The 12,741-nt window shown below is 38.7% G+C and overlaps 1 protein-coding gene across 1 annotated transcript; it reads right to left on the bottom strand.

The window, feature by feature from the left end:
* Positions 1-5,382: 5,382 nt before the first annotated feature.
* Positions 5,383-6,270, bottom strand: NFE2L3 (NFE2 like bZIP transcription factor 3). The gene is given in 3 exon segments (XM_068935192.1): positions 5,383-5,535; positions 5,537-5,649; positions 5,652-6,270. Coding segments are annotated over 3 exon segments (885 nt in total).
* Between the last annotated feature and the right edge of the window lie 6,471 nt (positions 6,271-12,741).

The following is a 12,741-nucleotide window of genomic DNA, read 5'->3' as shown; positions in this document are numbered from 1 at the left end:
AGAAGAAAAACTGCAGTGCATGCCTGAAGTATGGTGGACTTTCACTTATAAAGTGTTTGTGAAAAGAATAATACTGCTTTTCAGGCCCCTCAATCTGTTTCTTCTCTGTATCGTTTATGATGAGTGGAATTTATTCACCCTCTTTATTTAATTTCCAAATGTTAAAAAGTAAGTAAACGCATGCTGTTCTGCAACTAGTGGGCACTGAACTTCATAATTGGAAAGGGAGATTACTTGCATAATTTAAGCTTCATGATGGATGGATGTATTTTGGGGATGCAGTCATACTACTAAAAAACGTAGCTCTGAACTTTAAAGAAGTTGTCTTAGTTAATGTTTCAGCAACTTGACCGCACATGGTGGGAAAGGGGGGGGGGGGTTTGCCGAGAACATACTGAAACAGTGTATATACCCTATCGTTCCAGTGTTTTGGTTGGTTTTGAAGTGGAATGCATGATGCAAGTGAAAATCTGTTATAGCGCTGGGTTTTTTTCTTTCTTAGACACGAACCCTCTCCTCTCATGTTTTTACAGTGATGCTGTTAGGAATGCATAGGAACGTAACGCTGAAAGGGGTTTCCTGGGCGATGCTGATCACTTTATCAGGAGTACTGGCCTTTTTAACAGTTGTACCCTTGCTTTGCAGGTAGTAGTGTTGATTTGCATTGCAGCTGAAATTTCAGCGTTACTAGAAACAAGTGGCATTAACGCAAGCAAGAACTGGTTTATTTATCAATAGGAAAAGTAACCAATGCTTAACTTTAAATGGTGGTGACTTATTTGACTAAATGATACGGACGTCACAGGTCAACTTTGGGGACCGTGAAGGTTACAAACTACCTCCTTTGACCTCCCACACTGTTTCATTGTATCAACAAAATAACTTTAGGGGCAAGCTTCTAGAAAATCTCTTTTTCCACCTCAGTTCTCGCCAAGGAGTGACACCCCGCCCTACCCCCACCCCTGTCCAGCTTGCTCACTCTGTTTTTAGGCGTCGTATGAAAATCCATGGCTGATGTGTTTGATGGGTTTGTTAGCTATGTAGTAGGTATCACTAAGTTGAAATGCTTTTACCAGGTACGCTACAGTAATAAAACATTTCATGTCATCAATTGTGTCACCTTGATACTTTATCTAATAAATAGTTATTCATTAGAACTTGGAGCTGTTGAGTGTCCTGTGGCCTCGTTTATAGGCTTCTGCCTGCCTGTTCTTTCCCCAAGGTTATTGATAGAACCTTGTTTCTGATTTTCACAGGAAACAAATGTACTGTGTGGGACATCTTAGGGACAAATACTGAGTTGTCAATGCTCTTTGACAAATGGATCTTGACGGAGTTGCTTTGTTCTTTGTTTCCTCCCTGAAGTTCGTTATTGCTGTTTACCACATCAAAAACTAGATTGTAAGCTCTTGCGCAGGAACAGTCTTAGCTGTTTGTAAAATTTAGCTTCTGTAAGAAGCAAGGTCTCTTGAATAAACTAGAATGTTAAGCTAAAACTGCACCTAAAACAATGCTTAGGGTATTCCATTCTAATAAAATACTAAATGCGTTTGTTTCTGGGTGGATACTTCTTAATAAAAGGTATGGATCTAAGAAAACTAGCACTTCTACAGCTGTTTGAAGCGTTTGTTTCTGGGTGGATACTTCTTAATAAAAGGTATGGATCTAAGAAAACTAGCACTTCTACAGCTGTTTGAACAGCCTGTTCTGGTTCCGTGAGCAGTAATGGGGAAATTGATCCGTTTTGTGATTTCCTCCCCTTCCCTCCCCCCCAACCATTTTTTTTTTTCCTCTAGGCTTAGTTCAGGTTGATTATCTGACCTTTTAACTTTGCCTTATAGTGAGATTGTTAATTGTTAACTTGACAAAAAAGGAGTGTGCCACTCAAATTTTGAGGACTATAGCATATTTTACCATGTTTCAGTAAGGACTCTCTGCTTAGTATTATTGTTGCCATATCAGCAAACCTGCGACCCTCAGCTCTGCAGATTTCTAGCAATGCAGCAGTCTAAACAGAATTTCTCTGTTCCTACTTGAGAGATGTTTCTTTGATGTGTCAGTATTAAGGTAGAATGCAGTCCTAGCAACTTCTTCGCTAGACATCTTCCTGCCTTCAGAAGAAATCTGATACCATGTTTAGCTTTTTACAGTTGTACAGCACAGTTCTTGGTTTGTGCATTATCATCTTTGGTGCCTTGAAAGTTCAGATCTAACAATAAGAAATCCAAAATAGATTTTGCAGGGCTTTCCTACCTTTTGGCAAGTTTTTAAGTTACAGGTTTTCTTTAACAATGCTGTTTTTTCTGAATATCTCCTGCTCTACAGGGTCTCCTTATTGTGCATAGGCTGAGAATAATAGTCTAAGTAGAAGTGCAGCAGAAGTGTGCAATCTACTGTACAAGAAGCATTTGTCTTGGGAAGAAAGCTTGCTATAAACCTGCTGTTTTCTTACCTACCTAGCCTAACTTCCTCAATTAATTTGAGGATGTGAAAATGTGAGACAGCCAAGACTAGGCTCTCTCTATATATAAATATGTATTTTTAAACTTAGGCTATTCACGCTAAGGGAAGGTGCTTCACGTAAGTAACTAGTCTTTAGGCAAAACTAACAGCAATCTGCTAAAACTGAAATAAACAGGAAATGGTTCTCAGTTCTGCCTACAGTTTTGTTTTTCCTCTGTGGGTAGGTACCTGAAGGTTTGAGGAAAATCATGCAGCGTGCTCTGAGTTAATGGTCAGAAGGGCCACACGATCAACTTGGTTAAACTCACAGTCCTCCCAAGATTCATTAATTTACCTGAAACACTTTTGCAGGGGTAACGTTGCTGGTTGCTCTAGTGGAAATTGAGATAAATGCATAAAGTTCTTGGAGGAAGAAATACAGTTGTTGAATAAAAAATGGAATTAGCTGAGGATCACACTACTTCTCAATCTGCAGAATTAGAGATAATTGAAATGGGATTGAGTTAAGGCTGTGATGTCTTCCTTTTATATGGACCGTTTGGAATATGTTGCTTTCAATAATAACTGCTTTTTGAAAGAGTTCCACTATGCTCCCTTATTTGCATCACATACCAAAATCTAACCAGGTAACCATCACCCAATGCGACACATGCTTTATTGTCTTATTAGCTGGCTCTACAAGAGTTCTTGGGGAGACACCACCTTTGCTACCTTTTTTTTTTTTTTTTGCTGTCTTTTTTTCCTTTCCCTCATGGGATTGTAGAACTTGTTTTACGAGACTGTCAGAATTACCACTGTCCTCAATAGCTAACAAGATCTTTCTTTATCAGATTTCTTTGTATGAGAAATACTTAGGTTTCTGGTTTCATCAGTTATGAGCCTAATCTAATATCCATCAGAATCTGTGCACATGGGCTATGAAGCAGACCTAAAGACCCTGGTCCTGCAAAGGCTACATGCTTAGATTTTAAAATGGATGTTATTTAATTCAAAGATGTGTCACGTGCTGACTTACACATGTAAAAAATCTTTTGGGGATCTGGAAGTAAAGTTTAAAATCCATCCTATTTATCTGTTCCGTGCTTTGGTTTAAGTTAATGAACTAGCGATTAAAGAAACTCCTTGTAAATACTATTTAGGATGATTGTGCTTCACAGTAATTCTTAATTAACAGCAATAATGTTAAGGGTCTCACTAAAGAAAGCTTCCCCTATCAACTTCCCCTGTGAGGTCTAGGATGTGGTGAAATTGCCTGATGTAAGGAGAAACACACATTTAAAAAAAAAAATTAATGTAAAATGCAGAGCACATAGTTCAAAATGACCAGTTTCAATAAATCAGTGCTTTTTGCACTATGAGGCAGTGCTTCATTTTTACAAAATATGAACTGGTAACTTTGCATCTCCTAATTCTTTACTGTCAAGCAAATTCAATGTGATTTACATGACAGAGGCATCATTTATTTCTTTTAACATACGTGGTCAGAGTTGCTATGTTCTGGTCATGCCACAACTGTTTTGTTTTTTTTTTTTTTTTGAGAATTTTATGGGATTTTTTTATAAAAGATATAAAAAGTATTTGTTGCTATTAGCTCTTAATACTAGTGAAGATTTTAATGCCTTACGAAACTGCATGCCTATTCCTTAACATTCCTTTCTCATCATTACATGCCTATTTCTCTTTTAGGCCATCTTTTTTGCAGTCCTTTTTCAGGATATAAAATACAAAAGGATGAACCATTGAGAATAAGTATGTAAGTCAAGTGTCTTTTTTTATAGTACAAATAAATTCACATCAAAACCAAAGGCTAGTAGATCTCTTCATTCAAAGCCACTGTCAGAAGGAGTGGGACCTGATTATCTCACAAGTACTGATACATAATTTAGTACAACTTCATTTACTGAAAAGATTTTTTACACACAAAAGTTCAAGGTGCTTACAAAACAGCAGTTGAAAAACAAAACTAGAAGGAAAAGACTAAGCATTTCCTTTTGGGGAAATACCTAGTTATCTGTCCAACTGGAAAAGGAAAAAGGGAAGGAGAAGAAAGGGAAGTCACAAAAGTAAATGTGTCACGGACTACGAAACAAAATAGGAACTCATTCAGCATGCTTTCACGCAAGAAACTTAAGAATGATAGGGTTGCAGAGGACCATGGTAAGACAATACTGAATTAGATACGAATTTTTCAGAATATATTTGGAGAGTGACCGCACTAGTTGTAACATTAACTGGTACATTGGGTTTGCTTGGAACTATGACTGTGAAAGGTGAGGAAAATGCAGTAGCTTCCAGGGCCTCTCTCCCCCAGGGAAAACCTGGAAAAGCACAACAGTTCTGAACGAGTACCACAAACACAGTATATCTTTTATAGAAATACATAAATCCACAGTTAATTTAAACCAAAGATGAACTTAAGCTACAATGTTTCTTCCAATGCCTAATAATAATGAAATCTAAGGTCACTTTGTATGTCAGGAATCAGGTACTTAGGATTTAAAAACACTTTCCTTCCACCTGTAGCTTTGATATAAAGCTTGCTTTCCCTCCCCACCTCGATGTTCTCCCTCCCATGCCCATCCCCAGAAAGTTCCTAGTCTCCGTTAAAATGACCTTGTGCGTTTTGTCTTCGTAGGCCTTTAAATGCAGTATTTGTAACTGATGGCCTGGGTTCTTAAAGAAACTTTAATTCTCATGAAAACTAAACAGATCACCTCATTCGGAAGTCTCAGCTGCTAGAGTTTCTTTCTGACGACAGTTTGCTGTATTTGCCGAGCCCTTAAACTTGTCGTTTTCCCATTCAAATTTAATAAGTCTTTTCTGTTTGCACTGCTGTAAGAACTGACCTAGAGGTCTTCACACCAGTATATTCATCACTCCTTCAGAAAAATAAAATCTTAAAAGTTACCTTAATGTATCTTATTTTTGTTTCCGTTCTTTCTGATTATCTTGTTTATGTTCTGATTTGACCAGGTGTCGAGGTATTAGGAAAATGCTGCCATCGCTACTGCAATGAGCGGCACATTGGCTTATGTTAACAGGTCTGCCCTGGTCAGCCCTTAATATACTGAACAATGTCATGATACGAGTCATTTAACTTTTGCTTCATCAAGCAGAGTGATCTGCTACACTGAAAGTGCTCCTTCTTAAGGCTCTCCTTTTGTGTTTGAAGGTTACACATCTTGCAAGAATCACATCCCATTTATGTTTGCAACAATTTGGGGCAGCAACGTTGTTCTTTCCTCTTCGTCTTATATTGCATATAAGTGATACCTGGGTGTCTATCAGATGTTTTTTTGCTAACATGCTGTTGAAGGAGTTGACGGGCATACTCACAACTTCATTGACAGAAAATTGAATTCTCAGAGGTTTTGCCTGGCATTTATCGTGGCTAAGGTTCTGGTCAGTAGAATTACGGCACCTAGCCTTTCCTTTGTTTGATTTCTCCATCTGCATCTGCTTGATGAGGCTCACTGATTGACTTGGCAGCTGACTGTAAGGGAGGTTATGAAGCAACTGCTGAACTACAGCTTCTCTAGAGCACTCTGAATCACCTTGATATTCCTCATGGCCATATTTAGTACATTTTTGGCAATGACCATCATCAATTCCTACGCCATGCAGGGAAACGGATTTAGCATTGCTGCTGCATGCAACAGCACCTTCACTGCAGACTGAATAAGACGATAAATCAGAAGAGGTGGTGCTATGGCTTGAATTTAAAGACAGTCCAGAATCTGAGTCAGGCTCCTCAAAGAGCTGGGGAATTCCTATAGGACTGAATCCTTCCTCCAAAACCAAAGACATGAGATTAATTTCATCAAATATATTCTACTCAAGGTTTGGAAGATTAGGGGTGTGTTAGGTTTCCAATGACAGCTGCTGAAAGCAGCCCTGTCAAATCTGTCGCATGAAGTAGTGATTCCGGATTTGTTGTATTAGAGCTTCACTGCAGAAAAGACGCTTGTCTTTGTGAATGTCTTGTTTCTGTATTTGATTGAGTGGGGTAGTCTAATCTTTGTAGCATGCTATCATGAGGACTAAAACAGTGGCTACCTGTCTGGGTCAAATTTACATTGTAGCGTGAGCAAATTTACATTGTAGTGTGAGGACGATGAATTTCAGCCTCTGCTAGAAGTAGCAACTTGTGTATCTTCCAGTAAACTCCTCTAAAAGATGACAGGGGGAAAAAGGCTCTCTCTTATATAATTAATGCCTCTACATCCTTCACCTACACAGTCATAATCAGTTTGTTTATTTTAGAATTCCCCACTACCTGAATCCGCTAATATCAGAATTTTAAATGTTTAAATTCTTCTTCTAGCTATCCTGAACGCCACCCCTCTGAACTATTTCCCATTTGTACAGAGCATAACCTGTGTTAGCTTATGGCGGGAGGAAGAGGGGAAGATGCAGAAGAAAGAGCTGGTTAAAGAGATGGGAGGAAGAGGATTTGGGAAGGATGGTGTGGGTGGGAGTGATTGATGAGCGGTGAGAGGTAGAAGTAGACTGTAGCTAAGTGTTTATCAAACTACAGCCTAAGCGTTGCATCTAATCTGGTCTAAGAAAGGCTCCTTCTAGGGGTGATCCTTTCCTTTCTCTGGTAGTGGCATTAACGCTGATCTGAATTGAGCACAAGTTGGTTCAAGGAGCTAAACTGTGAGATAATTAACTCTGTAAAGAAGATAAAACAGCTCACCTACAGGACTTAACCAGGGAGACCAGTGGTGTAAGAAAAGTGAGCAGAAGGAGAGGAACTTGCATTTGTGGATTTGAGGCACAAATCAGGCAGCCTCACTGCTTTCTTTTTCACGGGTTATAAAAGGCAGCCATTCAGGACTGCTAGCTGCCACGTTAGGATCAGCTGCTTAACTGAGGTCTCTTGTCTTCAGCTTTCGATTCGACTCCTTTACTTATCAGTTTGGAGAAAAGATTCAAAAAAAATCTGTGTTGTTCACATCCTCTGGGAATGTTTTTTTAAGTTTAAATCACTCTTCAGCTTTGTTTATAAAACAAAGCTGCCGTATGACCCCTCAGCCTGAATTCCAGCAAGTGCTGCAGTAAAATCAAGGTCCCCTCGGTTTAGAAGTACCAAGACAGTGCAACACATTACATTGGGACACTTGCTGACAGTGGAGTAGTCATGAAGTACACTAATGTAGAGAACTTAAGAACGTAAATACATCAAATACAGGAAGTGTATGTTAGGATTTCTCCACAACTAAGCATACCTATTGTGATTTGGAAGTGGGCTTTTCTGACTGCAATTCATTGAACAAGCAACGTAAAAAGCACTTTCCACAGGGAAGGAATGATGTACCATGAAGAAGAGAATGTTTCAAGTTCTCTATTATGCTTATGGGGAGCTCAGGTAACAGAAGAAGTCTTGCCATATTTCTCCTAGCGCGCTACCGTGTGCTAGAGCACCTGTAGACCATGAGATAGAGCCGGTATTGTCAATTAAGCCCTTGAGAAGAAACATTTTTAACAGTGAATAGTTTTAAAAAACCCCCCACTGTAAAGATTTGATACTTAGCTGGAAAAGAACAAGCATCCCATTTTTAACAGATAAATTGTTGCAAGGTAGCAACATAGATGTGCTTAGATTGTCTTAAATAAAATATGCAACCATGTATTGTCATACCTACATGAAAGCTACAGCCAAATTCCTTTGAAATTATGAAAATAATTGAGAAAACTGAAATCCCAATGAACTTAGTGTGGAATGTGTTACCAAAGCTGAACAGGGGAGGAGGCTAATTTATGGGCTAGGAGGCACTACGCCACCTGGTTTCCCAAAACCAGGTGTTCCAGAGATAAGCAAGTTATAACACTCCTACAATGGGAAGCATGTGTAAGACGCCCGTGGAGCACTGCAAAAAAGGAATGTAGGCAGCAGCTTCATGGTTTAATGACTGCAGCTATGAGCTGTGAGAGAAGAGGGAGACTCCAATTAAGATAACTTTTTTGTGAAGATGTGCACCCAAAAAGTAAACAGTATTATCAGAAGCCCAGAAGATGAACAAAGCAATCAAAATGGATTAGCTGCTAATGCTGACTGACCTGATATGCAACCAAGAAGGGTCTGTGCTTCTGGAAGGAAGTGACCTTCTAAGCACTTAACTCAATATTTATGACAACTCTAATCTTTGGCTGCAACTACTTTATAACTGCTAGTGTTTAGTACACTGGTGTTGCTCTACAGAGACACACTAAGAGCTGTGGCATAAATACCAGCTGGCATTAGGTTTCAGAAAATTTTTAGTTGAATTAATGGACTTGCCCAGCACCTCCCTCCAACTTTCAACGCTAGGTCACAGGAAAGACTCGACTCTGTAGTTTGCAAATCCCAAGAAAGTTACTGAGGAAAATTTTACAAATACAGCCAATGACAACTTTGATAAAAGGTGGACACTAGCTTCTTTAAATTCTTGCGGTAAGTTTAACTGCACTGATTTGCTGATACATTCCTTGTTTTTTAATTAAATGAAACTGAGGAAGTCATTATGCAATAACCACTGACTGTATTCCAGTCTATTGGCAATACATATGCTTTCACGTTTACCTCTAGCATGTTTTCTGTCTGCAACGACAGCAGTTGTAAGTAGTCGTCTGAAAAGAGAAGGGAATCTACAAGGAATCTTTCTGTGACAGAGTTAAAAAAACACTTTGTAAAGCACAGTTATTTTACACAAATAGAGGTACAAGTCAAAGTCTGGGAAGAAGCAGCGCACAGCTCTGGGAAGCACTGCTGCAGACCCTGCCGTCTAGTCTTCATCCTGATGGGAGATGTTAGGTCGTCAGAAGAAGCAGAATAGCTCAGTGTCAGTAGCACTGTTCTTTGCCCTACAAATGCAGAACTGAGCCTTCTTCCTCTTTGAGGCTGCACTCATCCATCACTGTGGAAAAAGCAAATAGTCTTTAAAAGCCAACCTGCCGAGGCAGCAGTAAAATAGAGGTGAGACGTCTGGCAAAGAAAATGGATCCGATGTTCTCAGTTCTCACCAGGAAGAGTAAACAGAATAAACATGCTCTTTTACTGTAGATTTCAAAAGAACAAAATCTGGAGTGCACCTGTTTTGGTTTAACATCATTGTTTTTCTGCCTTCAAGTTACAATATATATGCTCAGATCTAGGCAATCAAGTCTCCCCAAATATAATCCTACATTTGGAGAAAAAGTCTAACATAAATAGCGAAAGCAGTAAAATTTAGTGTTCTTGTCTCAAGTACTCATATGCCAAAAAAACCCTCGCCCACAAACACAATACCTTCAAGATGGAGAAAATGTAAAAATTAGTCATTTCTGTAAAGTTTAGAACATTTCAACTACATGAATTATATTGGAGGGTCCGTTTTTGAGAAGGTGAATAAGGCCATGTCTTACAGACTACCATCTTAAGTCACTGTTCCTTTCCTGTCCTTGCAAAGAACACCCACAAATGAAAAGAGGATATCAGGCATTCCTTTCAAAACCACTGTTTCTTTCACTACTCTTACCTCAGTAATAGGCTCTATATTCACCCTCACTTCTTCTTCAGAGTTTTCCCTTTTCCCATTTTTTTCATCATTTACTCGATTTATGCCCTCTTCTTCCTCCCCCTCTTGCAATTCTAACTGATCATTTCCTTGACGTGGACAACAGTCATTCAAAGCTTCCTGATATGCTTTCAAATCTACATCCTGAAGATATACAAAAAAAAAAAAAAAATTCTATTAAACAACCCATTCAAAATTAATCTTTAAAACGCACCTTTTTAACAGCTAGAGTATTTCAAACAAAATATACACTGAGTAATTAATTCATGTAAATGAACTGACTGTATATAGACTTCATAACATAGTAAGAGCAGCATGAGACTGAATTCATGGTTTTGAATTGCAGCCACCTGCTCCTCTTTTGGTAATTTTGTTGTTACTTGAAGCATAAACAATATAAATACTCCAGTTTCAACTGTCATCAAAATGTGTACAATTTTTTAAAATTATTTCTTTACACAAAACATAAAAAATGTAACGTAAGAAAGTAAAAAATAGGATTTCAGAGTAAAATTAATGTCCTTTGGAAAAAAAGTAATATTAATTTTATTTTCATTTTTTGATTTCTGCTCTTCCATACATTCTTCTCAAGAACTGTAAGGGAACTTAAATTTTATAATAAGGGAATGTTAATTCTATAAACTGTCATTTCTGACAACAAAGACATATCCAAGGAAGGCATTCATCTATCACTCTGATTAAGAGATTCTTTCCTTTCAACAATGCCTAATACAATTTCTAGCTATTAAAAATGATACTCCAACCTATCATGTCTGCTTTGTCAGTTACAGTTGGACATGATCAGAGGACTTGTCTGTTATGGCCAACTTTTGAAGACACTTACTTTTCTAAATGCAAACAAACTCAAAAAGACCATGTTCCCCTAGGTAGTAAAATAGCAGGAGAGGGAATTTAGTATACAAGACACCAAGTATATGATGCCAAGTGCTTGAAAACACTTAAATTTAAGTTCAACGGATCCACTTTTGTGCATGAAGTTAATCCTATAGCTACAGGTTTGCAAGAACAGGTTTAACTCTTTAATTTTACAAAGAGCCAACCTAATACTTGTCCAGTGATTAGCATTCATTATCATCTTAATCAGTAAAATTCATCATCATCACAAACAGATAAGAAGTCAAGGACAATAGCTATTAAAGACCTTAAACAGCTCCTCTTGAGCCGAGTACTGTGTATGGCAGAGTATTCCGCTCCTGAATAACGCAGTATATCCATTACTCTAATGGCTGATCAAGAAGCAAATGCAGGAACAGTTAGAAAGGAAATAACTACAATCTGATGTCTTGAAAGACAATTGTAAGCACAGACTTTGAATATAGAATATGTAGTGATAACAACTTAAAAGTATATGGATGACAACTATGATGACAGCTATTAAAAATACAAGGGGTACAAATCTATTCTACCACAAGGGAAAATAACAGCTTGCAGAAGTGTTGTAAAGAGCCCACAATGTGCACTGCAGATCTTTAAAAGCCCTCAGAATCCAACTTGCTTTCAGTGGAAATCTGTCCGCAGAAGACATCAGTCTGCTGAAGTCTATGATGGAGACAGTCCTTTAACAGCATCATCAGAAGGAAAACTAAATTTCTGATCTGCCACACTGTCATGACTTCGGTTTACCCAAAAAGCCAAAGAAAAATGAATTTTCATGTTTTTTCCTATCAATATAAGGTGCTGTTCACTGCTAAGGAGAAGGGGGATACATCTCCTGACCCACCATTTTTAGGATTTATCAGGAGTCTTTATCGACTTTTATTCATCCTTTAAGAGAAAAGAATGGGTTTGACTGTTTTCTCTGCTAAGCCACGTATGGTTTCTGGGTGCCCTTAGCTTCCAGTCTGAAGAACAGCAACTGAACTACAGGACTACACATCATTTGGTCCTAGGGACCCTTTAGTTTAAGAGCAGCACAGAGGTCAGAGTTTCTCTCCGGTCTCTGCACAAAGCTCCCACTATGGAGCTGGGAACGGAGGCCTCAGCGGGGAGGGCGGTGTGTAGGGTCTCACGTCTGCAATCAAGACCGCTCGCTGTCATTTACCAAATGGAGTTCCTCACCTCCATGCAATGACTTTAACAACGCTGCACCTCGTGGCTTCGAAGAGTAATCTTACTGCCGTTGTTCCTTCAACAGATGACATTCAAATACACTCTTGCCTGCCCACACTTACTACTACTGCAGTAATTTATCTATCTTTTTAAACAACTTGTTTTCACCACTGCCAGAGCAGCAGCTGAAGGAGCGTGGCCCGGTGACCAGCCGTTCACAATAGCAGTGGTACAGAAACAACAGTGCATACAAGATTTTACAGCATCCACTTCAAAATACAGGATCATTCCACTGACACACTTTATATAGAAATCATACGACACAACGGGAACCTTTTGTCCTTTTTTTCTCAATTTTGGCTTTTAACAAAAATCCCCTGGCTTATGATGGCAAAGATTTACCCTCCACTGTTGTACTTGCCTCCAGCTTATTACTCTTTCCCAGTGATGAAAAATAGCTGGAATATACTGCCTACAACTGAAAACTTCTTTCCATGCCTATGCATCTCTTGGGATTGCTGGACTGCTACTGAAGATAGGAGGGATGTTTCCCTTAGAAAAAGCCATGGCGTGTTTTTAAAGAAGACATTTCTTTAAACGTACCCAGTTGAGCATGAGACTGAAACCGATTGTCTCCTTTGTCATCGTGGAAGACTTAGTATTACTGTCA

Source organism: Struthio camelus, chromosome 2 (assembly GCF_040807025.1).
Source record: "Struthio camelus isolate bStrCam1 chromosome 2, bStrCam1.hap1, whole genome shotgun sequence".
NCBI classification, from domain to species: domain Eukaryota; kingdom Metazoa; phylum Chordata; class Aves; order Struthioniformes; family Struthionidae; genus Struthio; species Struthio camelus.
Note: the sequence above shows the minus strand (reverse complement) of the source record. Positions and strands in the feature narration are given on the sequence as shown.